The sequence below is a fragment of the Streptopelia decaocto genome, assembly GCF_964273445.1.
Source record: "Streptopelia decaocto genome assembly, chromosome: 2".
Lineage (NCBI taxonomy): Eukaryota > Metazoa > Chordata > Aves > Columbiformes > Columbidae > Streptopelia > Streptopelia decaocto.
Window position 1 is genome coordinate 81,486,349 of NC_138655.1, and position 27,004 is coordinate 81,513,352.

Sequence of the window (27,004 nt, forward strand, 5' to 3'; positions counted from 1 at the left end):
TATTGAGATCCAAAATTATTTCCATGTTACCATTACTGTTTTAAAAAGGAAAATGTAATTATCTAATAATATTTGAGCAATATCCTCACCAGACTTACATGTTAAGCATACTTTACAAAAGCTGTAAATGAGAAAGGTCATTGACTTTAATTACTTTGTAGTCTTTTTAAATTTAAAGATTCTTTTGAGAAATTAAATATGTTAAAAAGACCCAAGAAGAACTGGAAGACTTATGGTTAAAACAGTAGTTCATAGTTATTTCAAAAGTTAAATCTTGGTGAAATTAAAGTATATTTTGGTAAATGAACCAAAATAAATAAATTAAAGCTCTTACTCTAGAGAAATCTTGTCTGAAAGAGCAAGGGTATTTAGAAATTTACAGTATTCATCTTATAAGACTACATAATTACCAAGATACTACCCATATGGGCCTTCAAATGTGTTGAAAAGTGAAAGGAGGGAAGTAATTAATGTAAAGTATGAGAAAACTATAAAGAGGTATTTTTTTTTCTTTGATCAGTATATAGAGAATATTTTATTTCCTTTTAAATTATAATAAGTAGCAAAGTTCATCATGCTGAGTTTTGCAGGGAAATGCTACCAACAGCTAAGTAGGGCAACAGAAAATAACAGAAACTACAGTGCAGCATAAAGGTGGAGGAAACATAAGCATTATCCAAAATTTTAAGTCCGGTGGGACACAGATGTAAAGAACTGAAATCTTGTTCAGCATAATTATAGTTAGATGTTGAAATGCCAGAACATTTATAAATACTTCTGGAGATGATTAATGACCTAATATTCCAAGAATGGAAGTAAGAGGGTTTGAATCTGTTGTAAGGTTGTTCTTCATATAAATTGAGCTGTTTGCCTCAAGGAAATTATTTGGATATCCTCTGATAAAATGCTGGTCTATGTATTTTTGGTTTCATAAGTTCCTGCTATTCATGTCTGCAATATTAAGAATTATTTTGGTTTCTTTATATACTGTATTTACAAGTCATCTAGTGAAATTCTTTGCTCATCTGTAAAATGTTTTTAGCTATGTGTGACATACCAAGATAGAAGTCACAAATAAATTTGGGCATAAACCATTTCTAGTTTCTCATCTTCACAGAAGAGCCTTATTAAAGGAGAAAATACGCATAGTTTATTTTTCTGCTGTTTCAAATTTATTTATTCATGAACTTTCTAAACAATAGCGGTTTTAATGATTAATAGTTATCTGTGTAATAATTTTTATGTTAGCTTTAATTTTGTATCACCTAACATTGACAAAAGTGCATGGCTTCAAAAATAATGTGAGTTGTATACTTAAGTGATTTTAAAAAAGGCTAAATCAGTGGCTTCTGCAATTTTTTTCACTTTGTGTATTATCCATTTCTAGCACTCTTTAGGTTTTGGGTTACTTAATTCTCAAGAAAGGAACCTTTACGTCATAGTATTGTCTTTACATTGTATTACCTTTACTCAATATTGTCTCAAATTTAATTTAAAATAATAATGAATATGATTAATACAAATTTTTAAAAATTAAGAATCACATACTTTTTCTTAAAACTAATACTTACAACATACATAGTTAAATAGGCAAAGGAATGTCACTGAACTTTATAGGAATCCTTTAAGAGTTCATTCTTTGTAAAGTAAAGTAAACCCTTTCTTGCAAAAAGCTTATCATATCAGTTCCTTAAAGATCAACTAATAGCTGATAATCTATTTTTTTTCTTATTTGATTAAACTAATTAGTGATGAAAATTTACTGCAGTTTATTATGAAGATTTCTCTGTCTCTGTTCACAAGACTGCATACTTGAAGTACTTGAAGATGTTTACAGTAGAAAGAAGGATCAATTTTTTTCACCTTGGGTTGTTCTTCGCCATTTATCAAAAGCATTCAAGGGAAAAAGTATGATCAATTATGACAAATATTGGAGGAAAAATCAGATATGTTAATTATATTAATCTGCAAATTATTAAGAATGTTGTGTGATGTTATACTGCAGCAGCACTGCCCATATTTAGAACTAATCCTTCTGCAGGACTATCCAGCCTCCAGAAAGCACAATAACTCGGTTCTTTGAAAACAGCAATGTAATAGTAAACAAGGTACAATAGTGCCTGGTTTAAAGTTACACCTGTATTGGCATACGAGTTCTTCCTGAGATACTGAAGAAAAAAAAAAGAAGAAAATAAAACAGGTAGCAGTGTTTTTGCAGGCCTGTAGGGGAATTTCAGCCTTTGGTGTTCTGACAATTACTGTCCTACAAAATGAGAAAATGTGCAAGACCTGAATTTATTTTAATATATATCCTAGATAGTTTAACAATTAGAAATGTAGAATTATAAAGTTAGTCTGTAGACATGACTGGAATACAAAGTAAAAATGTTTGTCATTGTAATCACAGCTTCCTGCTCTGAAAGAGTGATATGGGTAAGCGACTTACTTCTGTAGTCATGGACTGTGAAATTTGGTTTGTTGGAAGCCTCAGCTGACAGTCTGAAGGAAAACCTTTGCCCAGCTGGTGACAAATCTTTGTCTGCAGCAGTGACAGTCTGTATCACCTGAAACCAGATTAAGATTAAATCTGAAGTCAGTTTGCTCTTCTAAAAGAAACAGTTTCATAGAAGTACAAAATGAACACCAAAATGAAACAATTAAAGTGAAATCCTGCTGGATTACTCTCATTCCCCTAATATATTGGACAATGAAGGCAAGAAGTCTAAATACTATGGCCTCAGAAGGTCTTGTTTTGATCTGAAGGAAATCAGGAAGATTTACCCTATATTCATAGCAGAAGTATTTAACATTTGTCTTTTGCATCAAAATACTAGTGATTGTTTTCAGGTGAGTGATTACTTAAAGACAGTTCACTTTATCCACTACTACTACTATCACTGTTATGATGGGTACATATTTTTGTACTTCACAAAGCTTCACCCTAATTTTACAGCTTGAAACGAAGTACAGAGGGTTGAAAGGTCTGCACCATATAAGCACAAAGGAACCTTTGAGTCCCAGAGTCCTATCTACTAGATTGCAGGTAAACACAGTGCAGTCAAAATGTTCCGTAGCAGGACTGCCACTGATCTTTTAAAAAAAGAAAGCTTTTTTTTTTGGTTGGTTGGTTGGGTTTTTTTTGTTTTTAATGTAACAAAGGTCTAAATATATATAATATTTGACAGCTCAGTGCTTCCCTGTAAAACGTTCCCCTTTCTACTGTTAGTGCCTGGATAAGGTATTACCTAAAGGTATTTGATAAACTGGAAGTTAAATAAGGTTGTATGGTTGTATGGTAGTTAGTTGAAACATACTAAAAAAATAACAAAAAAAACACCAACCAACCAAACAAACAAACAAAAAAACCACAAAACAAACCAAAACAAAAAAGACACACAAAGGTGAGATAGGAATACCATATGAAGTCATCAACAAATCTGTATTAAAGGCAATAAAAATCACATTGACTGATTACATATTACAGACATATAAAAAGAAGGCACTGATTACACAGCAGGCTGAATATGTTCCTTCCATGGCTGGCAGTAACTCTCAAAATTGAGCAGTTGCAGTTACAAGTCTTGTCTTGGAAAAAACTTAAGCTGTTAATACGTACGATGGTTGGCCTTGGTGCTTTGCAGCAGTGTGTCTAATTGCACAAATTGTGTGCAGAAGGAGCACATGCCAACAGATTCTGAGGCCAGCTCTATTAATACTGGCATCACTCCTGGTATAAGATGATATTCTGAATCTGAAATAAGTTTTGCATACTATGAATATATTTAAAACTGATTTTAAAAACAAACTTTCAGGAGGATTGTCTTCAGGGTTGTAGGTTCTTTTTCTCAGAATAGGATACAAAAATGTGTGTAATCCGTCCTACTCCATTTATCCACATTTAATTGTCTTTAAGAATGGGAATCTTTCTCCTGTCACAGCTACTAAATGCACAGTAGGGGATGGCACAGGCCCACATAATCAGGGAAAATAAAAATAAATGGAACATAAATAGACCACAAAGGTCAACAAACAGAATTCCAAAAGGTGAATATTTCCAACACAGGCATTTTATTTGCAAAAGAATTCTAACCATGATGTCATTTTCAAACCCATACATTTCTGTTGCTATAAAGAATGAGGAAAGAAAAAGCAAGCATTGCAAATTTGAAATACCTGTCCTGGTTTGGCATTTTCACATACAGATGTCTCATATGGAACTGAAATTTCAGGAGGAAACTCGTTGACATCCAGGACATTTATTATAACGTTGACTTTGCTGGTTAATAGTGGGTTACCTATAAATGATTTTTAGGAGAAAAGCATTAAGGAATACTATTTATGTTTGTTGTCATCACCAGTGCCCAAGAGCTATCATATACTGTTTTGATCCCAGTATTGTGACTTCTAAAATCCCTTGACTTCCTTTTGGTTTTTATTTGTACTAAGGAGAAATCAGAAGCAAACTTCTTATTACTTTGTACCAGACTTTGATCCATTACTCTTCATGGAGTAAGGAACCAATCAACATGGTTATGTTTATCAGAGCATAAATTAAAGAATTTGAAGTTGTACCGGTAATTAAAGATGCAAACTTTTCTCAGATCATCTTTCATGGAGTCTGCAGAAAATTATTCCAATGATTAAAACTTAATTCTGTTTTCCACAATGGAATGCAGAAAATAAATATTTATTGCTTAGCCACTATTTACTTCTTCAAGATATTAAGGAGGTAAGAGGATCATACCAATTTAGAATAGGGAGAAAAGTAAGAGAAAAAGATACAAAGGAAAATTTCACTGAAAGCCAGACTTAATCATTGGTAAATTTAACAGTGAAACATGTAGAGCTAGCATTCAACTTGTCGTTAAACCATTAGATCATGTTGTAATAGATATTTCTGTAACTGCATAAGTATTTGCAAGCAGCAAATACTTTAGTGCAAAAGAAAGGCTAAAAATCAGTATACATTATGCTTCTTTCCACTGTCCTACTAATGGAGATAATCTTAATCAGTCACTAGGTGCATTTTATAAACAAGTTTGCTTGCAAATACAGTGTCTGATAAAAAGGAGACAGAAACTCTATGTAAAGCAGACAATATTCTTTTTTACTTTATGCTGAAACTCCTTGCACATACATAAAAAAAAAAAAAAAAAAAGCACAACAGTTTAATTGGTGAGTCAAAAGGATCATTATTTAATTATTTTGTCCTTTTGCTTTTGAGAAGGGTGGCTGCCACTATACAGACACATTTAATTATTGAATGAATCTATGCTATGAAACCCAGTGGTGTAGAATTGAGAGCATGGGGTCATGGTTAAGTACAGGAACAGTTTTCTTGAATCTTCAGACATAAATTGACCCTTCAAATTATATATATTAGCTGCTTGCTTCATATAAACCTTTGCATTTCTGTTTAAAGCTAACACAACAAGTGGCAAAGTCTCTTCATGGTGGCACTGTGGAAATTTCTCATTTCTTTCTTGTTCCTAGGAACTACTAAATGAAGGGTTTTCAAGAGGCCTCTGTCAAAGCCAAATGGTTTTCTCCAATGATTTCCTAGTTAAGTATGACCAGCTGCAAGTAGAATGAGATTTACCTGATGACACACAGTAGTTAAACTGACCACCCTACAAACACAGCTTGAAATCTAAAAAACCAAAGCAATCAACCAAAAAAAAACCCCAAACAAACAAAAAACCTCAAACACAAAACCAAAACCCACACAAACAATCAAACAACAACAACAAAACAAAACAAAACAAAAAAGCCACTACCCAAATCACACAATATTTGCGGTTCCTTCCTATGAACATAATTAATACTAACCATATCTAACAATTTCTCTTCTAATCCTCAATCATTTCCAGTTCAGCATCATCCCTACTTGCAGAATGTCTCTGTGGAAAAAGACATTGTGCAGTATGAATGAAGACAGAGTTTGGTCTGGCAGCTGGGAATTAGGCAGTGGTTCTTTAGATGCTTGAAGAGACAGAAGAAATCTAGATTGTTTGCTCACAATTGAATTGGTTGCCTTTTATAATAGTATTAAGAAGTTATTTTAATCAGTAGAGGGCAGGACCCCAACTCTGAATATTTACAGAGATCAGAAAAGCCCTGAGTATGTCAAGTTCATGCAATTACTGGCTGAAACTTAAAACTTTTCTCCTAGCAGTGACTGCTGCAAAGAACACAGCAACTCACACAGACTAATTCAGGTTTTCCTTTTATTTTTGTTTGTTTGTTTGTTTTAAGGTACAACAATGAACAAAAGGAGTTCAGGTGTGGGGGACTACGGTAGGTCTGTGGATTCCCTGATGGAGGGTATGGGAACAGAGGTTGACCTTCCATATATTGCGGTTGAGATGGACAAATGACATAGACAAAGTTCTTCTGTACAAAGAGCAGTCTCAATTTATTGCCAGAAATGCTTTTTTATATAGTTTTTTCCAGCTCATGTGTCTTTTTGCTATTGGTTGCAGGCTGCAATAGTAACATATCATTGGCTAATTTTGCTATCGTCAATGTTACTTTTTTATTTCCCTTTTTCTCACAGGTACACCTTAATATCTTCAAGGTCAATCTCTGTTCCCATACCCTCCGTCAGGGAATCCACAGACCTACCATAGTCCCCCATATTCAGGATACATTCTTCAAGCATGTTAGAGATTTATGCATTGCCATGAAAGTATAGTTATAGATGTTAGTTTGTTTCCTTTCACAAATACGTTAACAATGTATTTCCAGTAAAAGACAGAATGTGTCCAAAACTTATGCATCATGTACATGGGAGATACCAGCTGATTCTGATAATTTCAGTTAAACATATCAGTTTCTATAAGAAGTCTTTTTAGTCTTTTTTTGAAGTACCTTGCATAAATTATTTTTTCAGCTTCTTGGAACAGTGTACATATTATAGGACTGTTTGTTTTTAAAATGAACACAGGGATTTGACATTTTGCATTCCCTCAAGATCAAAATAGGATAGCATGCTTTCGAAATGTACATGAGTATGAGTGAATTTTTCACATTTATTTCTTACTGATGGTCTATGACTTATTTTTTGTATTCTTTGAAAACTATCTTAGAGCTCAAAATCTTTTCTTGCCAAGTATTGTAGCAAGGCAGAATTTTACCTTGCATAAATGGTCAGCAAAAATCAAACATCAAAGTGAGCATAATTATTACAGCGTAAGATGGATCTATTTCTGTGTTTCACTTTATTTATATGATTCATTTTCTTTCTGATTTGCACTAATATCAGTTTAACTACTCACGTATGCAAAGGAAGACTGAAAGAAGATTGTGTACAGCTTTGGATTGATATATAATTACAAAGACGTGTAATACTTGATGTGAACAAGGATGAGGTATTGCATTCGAAATAACACTTTGCAGACTTGACCTCCATTTTCTCTGTTTTTGTTTTGTTTGCTGTTTGTCTCATAATAAAATATTTTTGAGCCCTGTTAGCACAGTAGATGCTGATATCAGTGAGTCACTGAAAACATCTGATCATGCCTTTTAAACCCACATTACACAGACAAGGAGAGAATTTGGTTAAATCATTAGCCTAGGAATTAAGAAACTTATTTCAGGTTTCAATTCTGCCTGTAAGATACAGGCAAGTTAATCAGCTTCTTCCTTCCTCAGTTTTCTTGCCTGTAAGACAGTGACAACCCTGCTTCCTTCTTTTGCTTGAATACCTTCAACTGTTAACATTATGGTTCAGGTACATTACAGTAGTAGAAAATATGTAAAATACTTTGACTAATTAACTAGTGAAAATCCAAGATACCTGAGAACTAGTGGTTCCTTAATCCCATTTATGGTATGCAGGAGAAGATAAACCCCATCTTGATATTTAAGCTGAGGTTTCCTCAGCGTTCACAAAATTTGAGCCTACAGCTAAGGGAGTTGGGAAGGTGATTTGAACAGGAAGGATTATGGTTACTCTATATTTATTTTCAACCATGACTAGCCACCCTGAGGACAGGAGAGCAGAAATAAGGTCTCATGCATCTCATCTATTTTATCTCTTGTAAGATGCACAAACCATTTCTGTACTACGTAACTAAGCAGCACACTGGGGAATTTTTTGACCACTGGACTGTGATTTTTTTATATCATTACATTCTTACAGCAGCCTTTGGCACAGTTTTGGTCTGGAACACTAGTAGTCTTGCAGACAATTCACATGCATGTGCTGGAAGTTAGTATGTGCAAGAGACGACTCAAAAACTCAATTTACATGTGGCCACCCTGTTTGCAAGGTAAAAGTGTTTAATAGCATAGAAATAGGCTACTCAGTGCCAGCTGGTATTTCTTCTTGAAACAAATGCAAGCCATGTTTAATTTATTACTTTGGACAGAGTCTGCGGTATCAAAAATGTTCAGAAACAGCAACTGTAAAGGCTACTAGGGTACTGATTTACTCTAAGAAGAAAAAAAAACTACAATGAATTATAGCCAAAGAGTGAAAAGAAGTAAAGAGAAACTGGGAAGTGAAATGGGGGAAAAAAAGTGAGTTTGAAAAATCCTTTCCTTGTTCATATACTTTGTTCTATATAAATTTGATTATTGAATGGTATACGGTGTTGAACATGACAGCAGGTTATCCATAACCCCACAACGGGTACCCATCTGAGATGATCTAAGAGTCAGTTATGCTACTATTTGGAGATAGCTTCCCAGACAGTGTTTAGATCAGATGTTTGGAAGGAACAATTATACAACTGGTTGCAATACTGGGCCCCTTTCCTTAGGTAATCATGTATATTTCAAGGCACTGTTCAGTGTACTTTTTATATAATGAGAGATGGCAGTTTCTACATCAGCACTTAGCAAGTGGTATTTTTTTTTAACAGCAGAAATTCTTCAAATATAGTAATTTCCCCCCCTCCTTTTCTTCAGATGTTTTCTTCTCTCTAACCTCTTCTGGTTGTGTGCAGTGTGTCATCCCTCAAGCCTCAGCCTTTATTTCTGTGCTAGCTGTTAGTCAGACAACTGCATGTAAAGTTTTGACAGCCAGTATATCTCAAATCCTCCAAAATCTTGCCAATTACTGGAGTAGTACTGGTATGGCAGTTGTTTTTAGTGCTATGGATAATGGTCATTGTGGAAGTATTTTGAAGTATGCTGAAATGAATCATAAATATGTGTCAGGTGTAGAATCTTAACTAGCCAATTGTTAAAACTGGAAATTTCATAATATAGCCTACCTGCTACAGCTCTACATAAACATGATATTACTACATATGTGCCAGAGAGGTGCACAGACAAGTAGACTTGGAGGTTTTAGTTAGCTTTAGTTACTCTTGGGAATAATAAACAGACTGGCACCAAGTTTATTAAAACTGCTGCCTTACTGCAGAAGCAATTTACAAATCTCAAATGTTCTTTGTCCAACAAAAAGTCTAAATAGTTAATCTTTACTGAAACATACATTGTTACAAGACTTCCCTTCTGCATCTACCTGCCTATCAGCTTCTCTGAAACAAATTACAGTTCTGTTGGGCTTTCTGTCAATATAAACAGGCACATGTACCTCCATATACTCAATCACTTGTGAAAGGTTAGTTTCCTCTGTTAGTGTATTCCTTTTCCAAGCTACAGATACACTTCAAGTTTTCATTTGACTAGTGTCCTCATTATATTTTCAGAATCCAGGGCGTGAGCCTATGGTTATTCTTGAGATAAACAAAACTGAGATTTTCTTTTTTTATATATATATATTAAATAATGTATACCTCCTCTGCTTCTAAAATCTCCCTCTTCCTGTTAGTAGCATGTATTATTTTTTGAAAACTCCATCTCAATCAATACATTGAGGAAAACACGTTCTTTGCTTTAGAAACTTGCGTTTCTGGACACATAACCAATAACGAATGAATAAGAAATACAGCAAAGGTCCTCTTCTACAGCCTATTGATGTCAACAGAAAGACTTCTGTGGCCTTTACACAACTACTAAGTGACCAAAAGACTTGTATTCAAAGGGAGTTTCAGTTTGGCAGGATCACGAAGGAGGAAAGCTACAAAGAAGGATGACAATGAAGAAAGCTGCAGCTGCACAATACAGTGGAAGAAGGAAGATCTTATGAAAAAAAAAAAAAAAGGTGTAGGAGAAGACACAAAGACCAGGAGAAAAAGCCCCATCACAAATCATACAGAAAAGAAAACAAGTGGTTAGGCATAAAGTCTTGGGCGGAGAGAAAACACAAAAGATGCAGCACACAGATAAATTCATTTAGGGACTTAAATTTTACTCAACTGAGTCTTCAAATTTTTCTACCTTCAAAAGGCAGATTGACAGACTTGTTGACTAACCTAATTTTATATGGAGTGAATTACAAAATCAGAAATAAGAATTTGAAAGCCTTCAAACACCTTCTCATGCTCTTTGTGCTGACAAAATATTTTTCATGTTCTGAGGGAACCGTGAGTACATGAGGGACACTAGAAAAACCTTACTATACAGAGCTGTTTGAACATCACACTTAGCCTTACAGTAAGTCTGGCAAAATGATATTTATTGGGCCTTTTAAAATAATCACTTGGTAATACATGCACTGTTCACAGCATATTTATGTCTGAGCACTGCATTCTGAAAAAAATATCACATTAACATATTAATTGAGTTTGTGTCATACTTACTAACTTTACTTGCAATTATAGAGAAATTGTACTGTGCTGTGCTTTCTCTATCCAGTAATTCATTAGTGGCAATGGTTCCTTCAGTAGCATCTATAGTAAAGTAGTTGTCCACATCATTCTTCCAATCGATGAAGTATCTGTGTGTGAAAAATATTAAACAGAGTAGATACAAATGTGGAAAGATTACTCATTTACCATAACAGCAGTCTAGCTAGCTCAAGTCCTGTTATTTTTCTCTTCCCTGCAGGAAGAAGAAAATAAATAATTATTTGTTTATTTATTTTTTGTGAAGTTGGAATGCTCAAGGGAAAAGGGGATATAATAAAAGATCTAGTACTTCTGGTGTTCAGATTATTTGAAATCTTTTAGCTCCCAAGAAGTTGATGTGCATCTTCTGTGACCCTTATCACTTGTACTGGTCACTTTGTAAAGCACTAAAAAGACTTGGAGGAAAAAAGAGAGAAGATGTGAAATAATGCTTAAGGTATGATTAGCAATGAAGAGTGGATCAGATCTGGTCTCTTTACATCCACTTGTAGCTGCAGTAGACTGGACTCACTGGGCTTGCAAAGATGTGTCCTAGTGGACCTACGCAGGCTGTTGGCGCAGTCCACTCAAAGATCCATCACATAAGGGGTGTTGGAAGAGTCATAGCATGGGAGATGGAGAAGAGCATGCTTATTCCCACGCATCCTTAGGAGCAATAGAAAGCTTTTTGCCTTTGGGAAGAACAAGCAACTTTCACTGGAGCTATGAAGAACAGGGCAATACCATTTTATTTTTTTGGTTGTTGTTGTCCTGAGCCTTTGTTTGTAAAACAGTATGAGCATAGAACAGATTCAAAACTCAAAATGTGTACTTATTTGTTATTTTCTTCCTAGCAAGGACTTAATAGAAAGCAGAGATACACTTGTAAACATAGCTGCCTAAAAACAATATGATAATTTTTCCAAATCCCTTTCCCTTAAATGCTACTTAATTTGAAAGTCTATTTTCACATTTGATGCTACTGTTTGTAGTCATAACAGAATAACAATTTTTCTGAGGTAGTGTTGCAAGCTACTAATTACCTTTTCATTGTTAGTGTCTTCATACCTTGGTGGTGTTTCTCAAAATCTAAGCAGGATGAAATTGAGAAGGCCAATTGTGAGGATTAGGTAATAAGAAGAAAAGGGCACTCAACAAGTGCATTTTGAAGATTATAAAGGACAGAGGAAAGTGTCTATGACACCTCATTACACGTAAACCAGTGAGAATAAGAATAAAAGTTAGAATTTCCTTCTCTGATTAGTGTGATTTAGGAAGGAATAAATAAGGAATGTAATGATAAAACACATGTTTATTGCTATAGAAGGAACCAATAGTAGAAAGCGATATATAGGATATTCCTCAAGAAAATATCTCACATTGGGACTCAGGAATGCTCAGGAAGACCTGAATAGTAAAAAACCTTACAAATAAAGCATCATGCTCCTTTGGAGACTTTTTTTTTTTTTTTTTTTTTAATATAAATCACAGGAAAATCCTATGAGTAGGTGAAATAGCTTATTTCATCAATTGACAGACATCATCACCAGTTTAATGCTTTTTTTGAAAAGCCTCAGAAATTATTTGCTAAAGGTAACATGCATCTTTTTACGGAGTAGGCACATTTTCTTGAATATGATAATATTGTCTACCCACATTTGTAATATCAATCTCATTGTTCAAAATTTGCTTGATATAAAAATGATGAAAAATATATAAGCCCTTTTTTTTAAGAAATCTCATTACAGTGACATGCTATTTCAAGAAGAGTAAAACTACACTTTCAAGTTTTGCATGTTTAATAGATTATAATACCTTCCAAACTTAAGTATATAGCCACACACAAATAAATAAATGAGGTTGAAGCAAGATAAATTAATTTTGCTTTTATTTCACCTTAGGAAGATGAGCTTTGTCTAAGTACCCTACACATCACAGTACGAGCCAGTGAAGAAGGTACAGAACCTAATTCAAAGCACAGTGTAGGTGATAGCCTCTTTTACCAGGAGGCTTTGAAACTGCAGAAAACATTCCCAGTTTGAACACTGCTGTGTTTGAAGTTGAGTTCAAGTATGAATGTTTGTATGAACAGAATCTGATAGTCTATTTGTAAGCATTCATGCAGGTGATAAACTTCATGCACAAGCCCAGTATGACTGCTCCTAAACATAAGCATCAGCAGGATCAAAGTCCACAATAAGCACTGAGAGACTAGCACTACTCCTGCTGAAACTACTGGCATAATTCCTGTTGGCTTCAGCAGATCTGTGAGAATTTAACAGTTTGATACAAAAAGAACAGTAGTAGTTCTTCCAAATTAATTGTCTTCACCTGCGTTAATACTGTGGAAACTATTATGTCAGCATTTTTAGCATTGTTAGTACTTTTATTTTTTCCCTACTTTGGCATTATCTTTAAAGTTATCCCTTTCTTCTTTCTATGTGTGCTACATATATGGTGAAATTAGGGGTGGAACAGCCAGTCATTTCAGCTCCTCTTATCCTAAAAAGCTATATGTTCAATTAGACTACAGAGGCAAGAGGATTAGGAGGAAGTATTGAAGATGTATTAGTTAAAATAAATCTATTTACAGGAAAAATTGCAAACAAGCCATTCTTCCTCCTTTTATTGGTTGTCCATGTGCAGCACCTATGGAAACATATCTAGCAGAAAATCCTCTTATAGACAGCTCTTCTGCTCCCAGATACTTCAGTAAGTCACAGTATCACAGTATCACAGTATGTTTGGGATTGGAAGGGACCTCAAAAGATCATCTAGTCCAATCCCCCTGCTGGAGCAGGAACGCCTAGGTGAGGTTGCACAGGAACATGTCCAGGCGGGTTTTGAATACCTCCAGAGAAGGAGACTCCACAACCTCCCTGGGCAGCCTGTTCCAGTGCTCTGTCACCCTTACTGAGAAGAAGTTTTTTCTCAAATTTAAGTGGAACCTCTTGTGTTCCAGCTTGATCCCATTACCCCTTGTCCTATCATTGTTTGCCACCGAAAGACCGTAAGACTTAGTAAAAGAGTGAATGGGACTCCATCTAGCTGCTTTTCAAATGGGTGTTTTTGGAACATCCCAAAGGGAAGTCACTTTTGGGGAAGGCTTTAAAAGAAATGCAGGTTCCTTTTACTGAAGTCTTCTTTTTACAGCCCCAAAGTACTCTTTCATGCAGTCTCACACTCAATGTAGATTCTTTGTAAGCTGCACAGTAAGAGTTAGTCTGTTTCTAAGGCCAACAGTATTGCCTGAGATCTGTCTTTCACTTGGAAAAAATGCTTTCAAGAAGAGAAGAAATAGGAGAAGTGTCTCCAACCAGAAAAATCAGTAACTTTCCAGAGATAAACTCAGGTATCTGGGACATAAAGCCTGACATTTTTGTTAGATTGTGACATAAAGAGGAACATCATTGAAATACTGGTATTAGGACAGCTGTCTAGATCTCCTAGTCATGGTCTAGTAGTTTGAAGCAACTGAAGTTGGCTCATTTGACTGCTCAGAGTCCCTATGAGACAGGTCATGGATAACTGCACTAATCTCAAGAGGCAACTCTCTCCTTGAAAAGTTAAGGAGAACTGGCACAGCCCTACTTGTTGACAGAGGAAACAGCAGTATTGTTTTCCAGAAGCATCTGAACAAGCTTGCCTGGCACCTCTGAGTACCAGGACATTAGTATGTTGTTCATATTCAGTGATAGGGAAGAAACTTTGAACTATATGTAACCCTGAATATGTTTCCTATCAGAGAACTGTATTTCAGTTTAAGTTATTGAAGTGGGGGGAGCATAAGTGTGGAAGTATATATCTTTGCTAACATTGTTTGGGTCTTCCCAAGAATAACTATATTTGTGCATCAAGTAGGATAGAAGAGTCAGAATGGAAATATTTGCTTTATAAAATAATAAGAATCAAGTCTGAAGGATTCTCATCCAGAGTGTTCACAAAGACACACACTGACCTTTTAAGAGCTCCAAGAATGATTTGCATTCATCTTGGCTAAACAGTGAGGCTGTGTGTAGCTCATGGGATCTCACAGAGCACTCCCCTGAAAGAGGGCTCATCTTTTGAAGAGCAGAAGACAACAGGGAAGATCGTGTTGACATTAACTCCAACACAGAAGACAGTAGAGTGCTTGATGAAGCACTGTTGAATACACGAGTGACAGCAGATCACCCTTGTGAGGATAACAGGAACTCTGAGCCGTCAAGCAAAAAACTGTAGTTGCCTCAGACTGTTATACCATGAATGAAAGGACTGGACAGCTGTCCTGCTCCTGCTATAGAAACATGCATGACAACATGCTCAGGAGGGATGGAAGGTGGCAGGAGGCTAAGGAGGCTGTGAAACTCAGGACTTGGGTTGTGTTATTTGGCCTTAAAAATGTGGAGGGTAAGACTTCCCCTGCCTAGCCTTGGGAACACTGGAGTCCATTCTCACCAAAAGTTTGTAAACCTTGCCAAAGCTTTTATTTGTTGTTCTATCTTGACAGTGACAGCAGTGGTGACACAGTGTAACAGACGAATCATATAACAAGTTGCAGCATGCAACAACTTACAACATATTACTTTTTTTTTGTCTTTTTGTCTTTTGTTTTTCTTATTTTTTGGTGCTTAAAAATAATACAGAGTACACATTTATTTGCCCATGAATTGGTCCTTAGAGGGGATTTCAAAGCTGTTCTCAAATTTGCAGAGGAAAGCATATTGCAGCTTGGAACAAGCTCAAAAAGGGGAGCTTAGGAGAAAGTTAAAAGGTCCTTTACAAGGTAACAGCCATTTTTTTTCTATTTTCCAAAATTTAGCTGAGGATTCTAGTGTTGCTAGTATTACCTTGACAATGAATAAGCTATATTGTTATGGTTTCATACAAAAATCTTCCTTACATTCTATATACACATGCATACATACAAAATTTTCTATTGATATTTCTACCAGCGAAAATATATTATAGTCATCATCAGTCCTTAGTATCATTTCCTCTTCTCAGCTCTCTTTTCCAAGAGTTTTATTGTTTTCAAAGGAGGACAGTCGCAGAATACTGGCTTAAGTATTTTCTCTATGCTTTTCAATAATGTAGGGACACCTTATCACAGAATCACACAGAATAGTTAGGGTTGGAAGGGACCTTGGGAGATCACCTAATCCAACCCACCTGTTAAACATGTTCACCTAGAGCACATTGCACAGCAATGTGTGCAGGCATGTTTTGAATGTCTCCAGAGGAAACTCCACAGCTTCTCTGGGCAGCCTGTTCCAGTGCTTTGGCACCCCCAAAGTAAAGAAGTTTTTCCTCACATTCAGATGGAACTTTCTATGCTTCAGTCTGTGCCCGTTGCCCCTCGTCCTATTGTTGGGCACTACTGAAAGGAGTCTGGACCCATCCCCTTGACAACCACCCTTAAGATATTTATAAACATTGACAAGATCCCCTCTTGGCCTTCTCTCTTCTCTTCTCTTCTCTTCTCTTCTCTTCTCTTCTCTTCTCTTCTCTTCTCTTCTCTTCTCTTCTCTTCTCGTCTCGTCTCGTCTCGTCTCGTCTCGTCTCGTCTCGTCTCGTCTCTTCTTCTCTCTCCTCTCCTCTCCTCTCCTCTCCTCTCCTCTCCTCTCCTCTCCTCTCCTCTCCTCTCCTCTCCTCTCCTCTCCTCTCCTCTCCTCTCCTCTCCTCTCCTCTCCTCTCCTCTCCTCTCCTCTCCTCTCCTCTCCTCTCCTCTCCTCTCCTCTCCTCCTCTCCTCTCCTCTCCTCTCCTCTCCTCTCCTCTCCTCTCCTCTCCTCTCCTCTCCTCTCCTCTCCTCTCCTCTCCTCTCCTCTCCTCTCCTCTCCTCTCCTCTCCTCTCCTCTCCTCTCCTCTCCCTCTCTCCTCTCCTCTCCTCTCCTCCTTTCTCTTCTCCAGCCTGAACAGACCCAGCTCTCTCAGTCTCTCCTCATAAGGAAGACGCTCCAGACCCCTAATTATCTTTGTAGCTCTATAAGGTGATTGTGGTTGTTGGAATTGTTCTACTGACAGAAGGACTCTAAAGTCTTCTTTTGAACAGGATATCAAAACTGTAGAGAAATAAAAGTAACGAAGAATCAAGAAGTATGAGAAAAATCTACCAGGTGGACAATGTTGGCATGGTGAAATCTGGGTCATATCGAGGTATAAAAGCCACACATCAGCATAAATATTCTTGTCTGTATTTCAATGTCTATTGTGAAATTATACCTTAAGCAGACTCGCATCTAAGAAAACCCAAACCACAAGATCTCTGTGTACACTCCAAATTATTTGGCTGCCAACCCCAGTTTAGAAAACATCTTATTACTCCAACTACAGCTTGTCAGACCCAAGCATTGAAATGAAGTATTTTAGATGTAAGAAAGTTTGTGATGCAATGGGTTGAAAAGAAGTATCATTTCTAAGAGAAACTATGCTTTTCCAACCCACAATTTTTTTCCAGCCTCAAGTATGTATTTAATGCCTTTCCCTCTAACTGAACCATACTGGAAATAGTATGGTTCCTTTCACTTTCTGTAGTTTCTTGACTGGTTGGGTTCTTTTTAAGTTTAATTTCTCTGAAGGTGTTCTTCCGTTGGGTCACCAATCGTTTCTAATCTTCCCCAGGCACTGCATCCTTGCCCAGCTACTCTGCAAAGCCTCTATGGTCTGTCCGTGATAGGAGAAGGAGATGTCTGCAGATCGCAGATGGGCTAAAGCACCTCTGAGAGTGTTTGTGTCACCCTGTAGACACCCGAGGAGCTGGTTATGACACAGGTCTCAATTTAGGCAACTCAGTCAACTGAGGTAAAGGAGACTTTCTCAGTTCAGTCTGAATAATTGGTGTATTTTGGCACTTGAAACTGGTTTGTTTAGTATTATACACTTGAGAGTTTTCAGTTTGACTGTTTTGAGAGAATTGATACTGAAAGTAGCTCTGTTGATAAGGAGCAAATTAGCAATATGTATGAAATGTTAATATGTGCAAATTAGCTACTCTGGACTATGAATCTTAATTTATTAAGGGAATGAAAGAATTTACAGAAACACAGACTGTTTTTGTTGTGAGTGGGAAGATCATGGGAAGAAATGGGAACAACAAGAGTAACACATAGATAATGCTGATCTTCAAAGAGGGAAAGGATAACTGTCCTGGCAATTCCTCCCCTGTAACTGAAGGCTAAATTTTATATCATGGAAAATATAAGATCTGTAGCCCAGGATCGTCAGAGATAGCTACGTGACTGAGTTCAGAAGGTACAGGCTTGAGCAATTCCTCTTTTTCTTATTTAATTACATGGTGCCTCATTGCAAAGAGTATCCTCAAGTTTAAAAAGGCAGTGGCAATATGAGCTCAGCAAAACCAGAAGTTCAGCATTTGAAGGTTAACAGCTTCTCACCATTATGACTTTGTGCAGAATAGATATTTCATCAAAAATTCCTGTTGATTTTTTTTAGTTTAAGAAGGACAAATAACCTGGTTGGTAGTCATGTTTTATGCAAATATCATAGAACCATAGAATGGTTTGGGTTGGAAAGGACCTTAAAGATCCGGTGCCCCTATCATGGGTAGGGACACCTTACACTAGACCAGGTTGCTCCAAGTCTCATCCAGGCTGGCTTTGAATGCTTCCAGAGATGGGGTGTCCACAACTGTGGGAAACCTGTTCCAGTGCTTCACCACCCTCATAGTGAGGTATTTCTTTATATCTAATCTAAATTCACCCTCTTTCAGTTTAAAGACATTATCCTTTGTCCTATCACTACATTAGGGCCACAAAGCTGGTGAAGGGTTTGGACGGGAAGCCGAATGAGGAGCAGATAAAGCCACTAGGTCTATTTAGCCTAGAGAAGAAGAGACTGAGGGGAGACCTTATCACAGTCTGCAGCTTCCTCACAAGGGGAGGAGGAATGGTAGGTGCTGATCTCTTCTCTCCAGTCACCAATGACAGAACCCAAGGGAATGGCAGGAAGATGTGCCAGGGGAAGTTTAGGTTAGACATTAGGAAAAGTTTCTTCACCTAGAGGGTGGAGGAGCACTGGAACAGGCTCCCCAAGGGGTTAGTCATAGCCACATGCCTGGCAGCATTTGAGAAATTACTAGATAATGCCCTCAGACACATGATGTGAATTGTGGGGTTGTCATATGCACGGACAGGAGTTGGACTTGATGATCCTGGTGGGTTCCTTCCAACTTAGGCCTTTCTATGATTCTATGATTCTATGCCCTTGTAAAAAGACCCTCTCCAGCTTTCTTGTAGGCCCTTTTTAAGTAGTGAAAGGCTGCTATAGGGTCTGCCAGGAGCCTTCTCTTCTCCAGGCTGAAGAACACCAACTCTCCTGCCTGTCTCAGAGGAGAGGTGTTCCATCCCTCCGATCATCTTTGTGGCCTTCTCTGGACTTACCCTAACAGGTTCATGACTTTCTTATGTTGAGGGCCCCAGAGCTGGATGCAGTACTCCAGGTGGGGTCTCACAAGAGTGGAGCAGGGCAGGAGAGTCACCTCTCTCGACATGCTGGTCACATGTCTTTTGATGCAGCCCAGGATATGGTTGGCTCTCTGGGGTGCAAGTACACATAGCTGGTTCATGTTGAGCTTCTCATCAACTGACACCCCAACGACCTTCTCCACTGGGTGGCTGTCAGTCAATTCCCAGCCCAGCCAGAATTTGTGCATGGGATTGCTCCAACCCATGTCTTGAACCTTGCACTTGGCCTTGTTGAACTCCATGATGTTCACATGGGCCCATCTCTGAAGCCTTTCCAGATCTGTCTAGATGACACCCCTTCCCTCCACCAGCTTGGTGTGATTGTCAGACTTGTCTCAACTTGTTTCAGCTCACACTTTGCTGAGGTAGAGCACAACCCTTACTCAGGTGCCTACTGAGATAAAACACCGATTTTGGGGAGAAAAACGTTGCAAGGAAGGGTGAGGGATGAAATACCCATTTGCTGTAATGTCATAGATCACTATTTGTGTATGTGACCTTAAACTGCTTAAAGTGCATTCACTTTAAGTTTCATTTAAATATGCAGATAAATAAAATTAAGAGTTTATCCCAACTTAGGACTGTTAAATACCACCCATCCTATCAGAAATAATAAATGGGAATCTAAAACATTTAGAAACATAAATAAAAGATAATAATATTAATTTGAGAATTGTGATTAGTTAAGACTTTTTGTAATTTCACTACATATATGATTAAATAGATGAAAGAAACATGTAAAGCAGAAGTGGTAAAAGGGGTGAGGGAGAATACAAATCAGACTTTAGGTGTGATTTGACTACCTGCAAGTCCAAAGAAATTTTCTGAGTGGAATAATCATGTACTATGGCTGGAAATTAATAGATTACTGCATATAACCAGGTCTTGAGAAAATGACACCTCTATAACAGAATTTTATCCTGTGTATCACGTCACTAGATAGATATCAATAGACTGGAAGGAGTTTATGGAAGAGAAAGGAATTTTGTCTCGGGTCTAGACATTGTGAGCTATAAGGAAAGATTGAAAGAACTGAAATATATTTAGCTTGGATAAGAGATAACAAAGGGGTGACATGATAATGGTCTACAGATAGCTGGAGGGTTTAAACACCAAGAAAGGAATGGTATTATTTTGTTCAGCATGGAGAAGCAGAGAGACAAAATCAAGAAAAGGAAAATGTATGTTCTGCAGCAAATTTATGTTCTGCATATTATGTTGTACACAAAAGGAATGATACGAGTTCTGTCATTTGGTACCACAAAGCTAAACTGAGTGAAGTAATGGAGACTGTGCAGTCAGAGAAATTTCTAGAAAGATGGATAGAATAATCCTATTAGTCCCTGTAATGTTAAACTATGATACAAAACAGGAAACAACACCTCCAAGCTAATCATACTCAACTACAGATGTGTTCTAAGACACAATTCAAAATATTTTAAAATGTAACCATAACAGTGTTTCTCTGTTGTTTTCTTTTTAAGATTGCAGTTACTAAAAAGCAGAGAAACCGAAAAAAAAATCACTACTACAATGAGAAATAAGAAATTCATCCTTCAAGTAAGCCTGAAAGAGATTAAAATGTTAGAAAATGTAATGTGTTGAAGCATGCAAATCGCTTTGTATCCTCCAAAATCCCATTTCCTTCCTGCAGTTCCAAAGATGATCCATTCACTGAGTTATCGTTGTGTAAAACTCACAAAAATTTTATCATCATATGTACACGCATACATATTTGAAACACTAAGTCGGTTCTTTATTGCGCTTCTCAAATATAAGTCCTGAACTCTTCTGCTGATTAGTGGAAATATCTTCCATTCCAGTTAAGACTGAATGATTGCTATGTTTTGCTAAAGGTGCAATCAAGAATTATTAAAGCAAGTCCTCTGTAGACTATTCATGTTTAGAGAAGCCATGAAGTTCAAACAATAATTATTATAATTAGATGGAACATAACATTTTATTTTCCTGTGCTAAATGTTACAGTCATCTGGGTTATCTTCTGTTAAGGCTAAACATGATAGTTAGATTTCCAAAATCTTCCTCAGGGCTGCAGCACTTGAATCAGTATAAAGTTACATTAGGTTGCTTTTCATACTTTAATTTTATTTAAAGATTATTCTTGATTCTGAATCTTGTGGTTTTCTATTAACTTAAAGATACTGTTTGTAAAGTATCTATCTGAAGTATCTAAAGTTTCTATTAACTTAAAGATACTGAGGTTTTACAAGAGCAGCAATGGTAATATCTTTTTTTTCTCCTCTGTGCAGCATGATAATACAAAATAAAATGTAATGCCTTACTTACCTAACAGTAGCAGACAATAATCTTTGCATATCATTCACATTGTCCTGTGGTAATACAACCACAGAGTTCCTTTTCCTATTTTTTTAAGTGCCCTTTACACTGTACAACCCGGAAACTGTTGTGCTGTATGCATACAAAGTATTAGATATATAAAAGATTAGACATATGTAAAAGAATAAAAATACTTTTTCTTGAATAAAACTCTACTAACATGAAAAATACATTTCTTAATATGATGAAAAGAAATAGGGCCTTTCTTGTGCAGTATCCCTAGTTTCAATACAGTGATATTCTACTCAGAGGAAGTAAATCCAGTCAAACTTATCTATTGTCACATAAAAACATAATGTGATATATTCATAGTAATAATTACTAGTACAATCTAGTGCCAATAACAGCAAAATAACATTTAAAGTTTTGCTGTAAAATTTTCCTGTCAGTAACTAAAAACTATAAAGAATGTGGTAATATTCCAAAGTGGCAGATGCTGTTCTGCTAGGTTGCTTTGTTTTGTTTATGTGGTTAAATAATTTATTAAGTCATCTCCCTGAATGGGAGCAGAAGCTTTTTGTAACTTTGTTGAATATCTTCAAAACACTGCTGAGGTGTTAGAGGTCAAACCAAAGGAAATCATGACTGGTTTGCTGTCGGATTTTATTCTTTGGGTAATCCCATGGATACCAGCTGGATGTATGCAGATACATAATAATCTTAGTGCTTAAACTATGTTTTTCCAGGGAGGCAGTACTAGGCATGAAGAAAAACAAAACAAACAAAAAATACAAGCAAACAAACAAGAATCGTCATCAAACAAAAAACAAACCCTAGCTGAAATGTGCAAAGGAAACAACATCACGATTCAGTACTATCTATTACCATGAAATCTTAACAACCTCTCTCCTAAGTGCTCAGTCAGACCCAGTCACAGGAGGGCTTCTGCAGCTGTTCCAGTCAAGTGGTTCTCTCCTACCCTCACCTCCCTCCCTGCTTCAAACCAGTGTGAGTCCCACAGGTCTCCCAGCTGTGATTTCCTTTTAGAATGAAACAGGCCAGTTTGTAAAGAAATAGTTTGGTTTCAGCTGTTTTCTATCCCAGCCTGTTTCACAAATCGGGTTAATGGGCAGTTGTACTTGCAGAACTGATGCTGATCATCCTCTCATGGGATATGCTTTGAAATGAGCATCTCAAGGTTGCATATTCTGATGCAATCAAAGAATGAGCAGCCAATGTAGTTGGTCTAACTTGCTCTAAATGCCTTACTGCCATATAATAACACAAAAACAAGGTGAGTGTAGGTATAAAGGTCTTAGTGACAATGTTTTTTTCACAGGTAGGAAAACCTGGAGATGTCTATGTGGGTGATGTTATGTAAGTGGTAGAATTATCTTTCATATTATACCACATCACAATTGCCAAACCTAAAAATAAATAAACCCCGCAACTTATTGATATGTTCAAATATTTCTAACAGTTTTACAATGAATTTTCTTTGATCATTCTACTCAAAATGCCATATTTCTTTAAGATTTTGTAGAGATTTTCAAAGGTACTTAGTACTGACGTAAAGCTGTTGTAATAGCTGGGTGTTTTTGAACATCCCACTGAAATAGTGTGTCTGGTGTTTTAGTGGAAGGATAGCTTTGTATTTGTTAAAATATTTTGGCTTAAGAAGCTGAGAATTTTTTGTTTATTTTGATAGAAGCTGAAGTAAGTTGTTGTACTCCTTTGTCCCCTTTTCCACTAGGTAGTGATGCTTTATAGAAGAACAGCTGGTATTGTTACACTTTGGGAGAAGGATGTCAGAATGTCCTGTGCTTACCATCTTAATGTCTTTCATATAACACATGATATTCCACGTGAAAAAAATAACACAGTTTGAGTCTTCTACATACTACATGACTGGGTTCACAGTCCTTCATACATGACTGCATACTTCTGTGTTTTTAACCAGGAGGGAGAAAGACTAGCAATTTTAGCAGTCAGTAGCTTACCTGATCTGGAATGAATAATATCAGTGCAAACAAATTATACTTTGCTCCTTTGGACAAGTGGAGAATTAATTACTTAATGCAGAATTAATTGACTGGGAAGCAGTGACTGCAAACAGCCAGACTCTAACGATGAGTCAGAGTCATGCAAAAAAAGCTGTTAAACTTTTCATAAGCCTTATAAATCTTACACAAGAATTTTAGTAAAACACATTAGGCAATATAAAAAATAAAATGTGCTGCAGTTCAGCTATCAGCCGTTCCAAACTGCCAGTTCTGCCTCTCTACAAATTCCCAGGCTTCCTCCCCTCTTTCCCTTTAAAGGTTTTGTTCATTTGCATATCAAACCCTTCAGTCAGCTCCATTGTTTGCTCTGCATTACCAGCTGAATATCTTATCAAAAGCTGCTATCATTCGGAAAATGCATTGTTTTTGTTCAGTTTTAACATCATTTTTCCTGTGTCATTGAGCAAGCAGAACTGCAAGACAGCCAGGTAGAGGGAAAGCTTTCTTCTGTAGTTTAAGTCTTAGCTGTTTGGACTGTAAGCAGCAGTAGAAAGCACGTTGGACTTAATCTCCTCACTGCAGGATTAGTAGTCAATATTGCTGTAGTGGGAAAGCAGTAGAGCCCTTTTTCTACTAACACCACAAATTATAAGCCCTGAGCACCATTTCACCCTGATTTTGAAAGGTGTACATTTGCGCTCTGCACTACTGCCCACTGTTTGTTCTTTCCACCTTCGCCCTGCCCATAGACAGGGAGCAAATGTGTCTGAGTGGAGACCCTTCAACCTTTAAGAAAGCTGAGAGAGGGGAATCAGATGGGATGATTCTGTCAGCCTCCATAGAAGTTGAAACTTTACTTTGTACTTGGGACCATGTAACTTAAACACCATGGGATAAGACAGAGATGCTTCCTAGGCCTGTGTTCCCATGCCCAACCTGAAATGCTTTATTTTCTGATAAAGTACGAAGGCAATAAATAGCATGGCTGCTATAGAGGAGAACAGGCCTAGAGGCATAAATTCAATAGGAATTATATTTGATTGCTTTGCTTTTGCATCATGTAAACATTAGCTCAGTTCTATATCTTTTGGATACTAAAATCTGAACAAATATCCAATGTTTTTCCCCAGAAAAAAAAAGCTGAAGTAAAATGCTGATGCTGAGACAACCAAAGAAAAAAGAAATAATAGCAATCATGCTGACTCTAGAGAAAACTGAAGTACACAGTAGAGGATTTATCTCTTGCTTAGATCCTCAGATGGGACTCAGTTGGATTGTCATCTGGATCTGCAAGAGGAAGCAGTGAAGTCAGGAATTGGAGGCTGCATTGTTTCTTTGAAGCGGGTTCGGTGAAGCATTTATAAAGTAAGAGATTATTCAGGATAGCTCTGTCACTGCAGGAGCTGCTGCATTTTCCTTTTTCATTTTTCCTTTTCAATCCTCTGCATGTATAAATGAACCTCAAATCTGCAGAGATCCATGTAAATATGGAGTCAACTTTTCAAAGGTTTTACCAGTTTCATGAGGGCCCCAGGCAAAAGTTGCTGTGTAAGAACCTCCTGTCTGGCCCTTGCATGCTGATGAGCTGACCTGACCCCAGCCAGGTACCATCATTTGCATCTAAAATCAGTTCTTCTCCTGTGCTGTGTTTCCTCCACATTATTTTTAGATTTACTGCCTAAATTAATCTGCTATTATAAATCTGTAGATTTATTATTTACATGAATGCTGACAGCAGTCTTTTAAATTATTTTCTTTGTGTTTGCACATATTGAACCTCAACATTGCATTTAGATTATCTTTGCTTCTTTTTCACATCCAGCCATCTTAGATGATCCTATGCTGTTATTTGCCACACTCTCTGTTCTAGCATTGAAAAGATGGAAGTTGCAGAATCACATAAGGGTTGAAGTTGGAAGGGATCATCTGGTCCAAAACCCCTGCTCAAGCAGGGCCACACAGAGCCAGTTGCCCAGGACCATGACTAGATGTTTTTCTAATATCTCCACAGAGGGAAAATCCACCACCTCTCCAGGGCAGCCCGTGCCAGTGCTCAGTTACCCTCACAGAAGAAAAGTGTTTCCTGATGTTCAGAGGGAAATCTTGTGTTTCAGTGTGGCCACTGCCTTTGGTCCTGCCACTGGGAACCACTGAAAAGAGCCTGGCTCTGGCCTCTTTGCACCCTCCCTTCAGGTATTTATGTGCATCCATATAGTCTGACCTGATCTGCAGTAAAGTGGCAAATCTTAGCACAGAGAGGGTTTTTCTGAGGGAGGGGAGTGCTGGGGCAGCACATAGACCCACCAGGAGTTTGCAGGTCTCTCTCGCAGGAGTCCTTGGTGAGACCTGAGTGTTGCCAGGACAATGGTGACTATGGCTATGAAAAGCTGTCTAGCGCTGTGACCAGAGCAGGCAAACACAGCATGATGCCGCAGCTTGTGGGGTAGTTCTCGTGGAAGAGTACTCAGGAAGGGCCAAGAAGCTCTGTCAGTTCAACCCGAGAGTAGTGGTATCTACCTAGCAGAAAGCCATGGTCTCTTTAAGGTCACCACCACCCACCACAAGTGATGCAGCTGCCCAGACTGAGACCCTGTGGGAAGGCACTGCCACCCAGGTGTTGTGCTGCAGGGTGTGCCATGCTCTACACCAATATTAGACAGCAGCAGTGAGCACAGCTGTGGGAGGTGTGCCCAGGTAGAGGAACTTAGTGACAGAGCTTGGGGAGGAGGTGAATACATTGAGGAGTATCAGGAAGTGCAAGAGGGAGATAGACCAGTGGAGTCATACCCTACCTTCCCTGAGGCAGGCCCAGCAGGTCGACAGAGTATATGGCACAGAGGACCTGTTCCACTTTCTGCTCAGTGGAACATAGTGACTTGAAGGATAGCGGGCAATGGCAGCATGTTCCTGCCCAAAACAGAAGGAGGGTCTCTGCTGTGACTACCCCACCTTTCCAGGTTCCCTTGCATGACAGGTATGAGGATCTGCAAGTGGAACCAAACAACAATATTAAGAAAAGTGGTTCAACTAAGTTGCAGGTGCCACTATTGATTTTTTGGGTAGGCAGTGATAAGGCTGCAATGGGAAATCTGAAGGCAACCAAGAGGGACTTCCAGGGCCTTGAGAAAACTGATGAAGAGATCAGGAGCACAAGTCTGAACATTTTAAGACAGGAAAGGAAAACCAATGTTTACCAACAGACCTAAAACGAAAATTCAAGTTGAAAGGATCTGGAATCTGACTAGTTTGTGATGGTTAAAATAGTTATTATTCTGAAAAGGGACATAAGGTCTTTTGTTAAAAAAGTTGGGAAACTTAGTTTTGTACTAGGAAGATGGTTTCAGGTTTGACTTTGTGTACCACTGTGCAGAATAACCAATTAACATGCTTCCCTGTAGCACATACTTTTTTCTTAGATGTTTCTTAGAGTCCTGACCCTCCATATTTCTCAGAGTTGTTTTCTCAGAGTCAAGCCCTGAGATTTCACAGCTTAAGGTGATATGGCTGCAGACATTAAACTTCTGGTTTAATCTCACAGCTGCTTTCTAGAATGCTTGA

The 27,004-nt window shown here is 37.5% G+C and overlaps 1 protein-coding gene across 1 annotated transcript in view; it reads right to left on the reverse strand.

The window, feature by feature from the left end:
- Positions 1-27,004, reverse strand: part of CDH12 (cadherin 12) — a 243,216-nt gene that overhangs the window by 12,454 nt on the left and 203,758 nt on the right. Inside the window, exons 8-10 of the mRNA XM_082045286.1 lie at positions 10,656-10,792; positions 4,174-4,295; positions 2,447-2,564 (exon numbers count right to left, since the gene is read on the reverse strand). Coding sequence (XP_081901412.1) covers positions 2,447-2,564; positions 4,174-4,295; positions 10,656-10,792 — 377 coding nt within the window. The remainder of the gene's footprint in view (positions 1-2,446; positions 2,565-4,173; positions 4,296-10,655; positions 10,793-27,004) is intronic.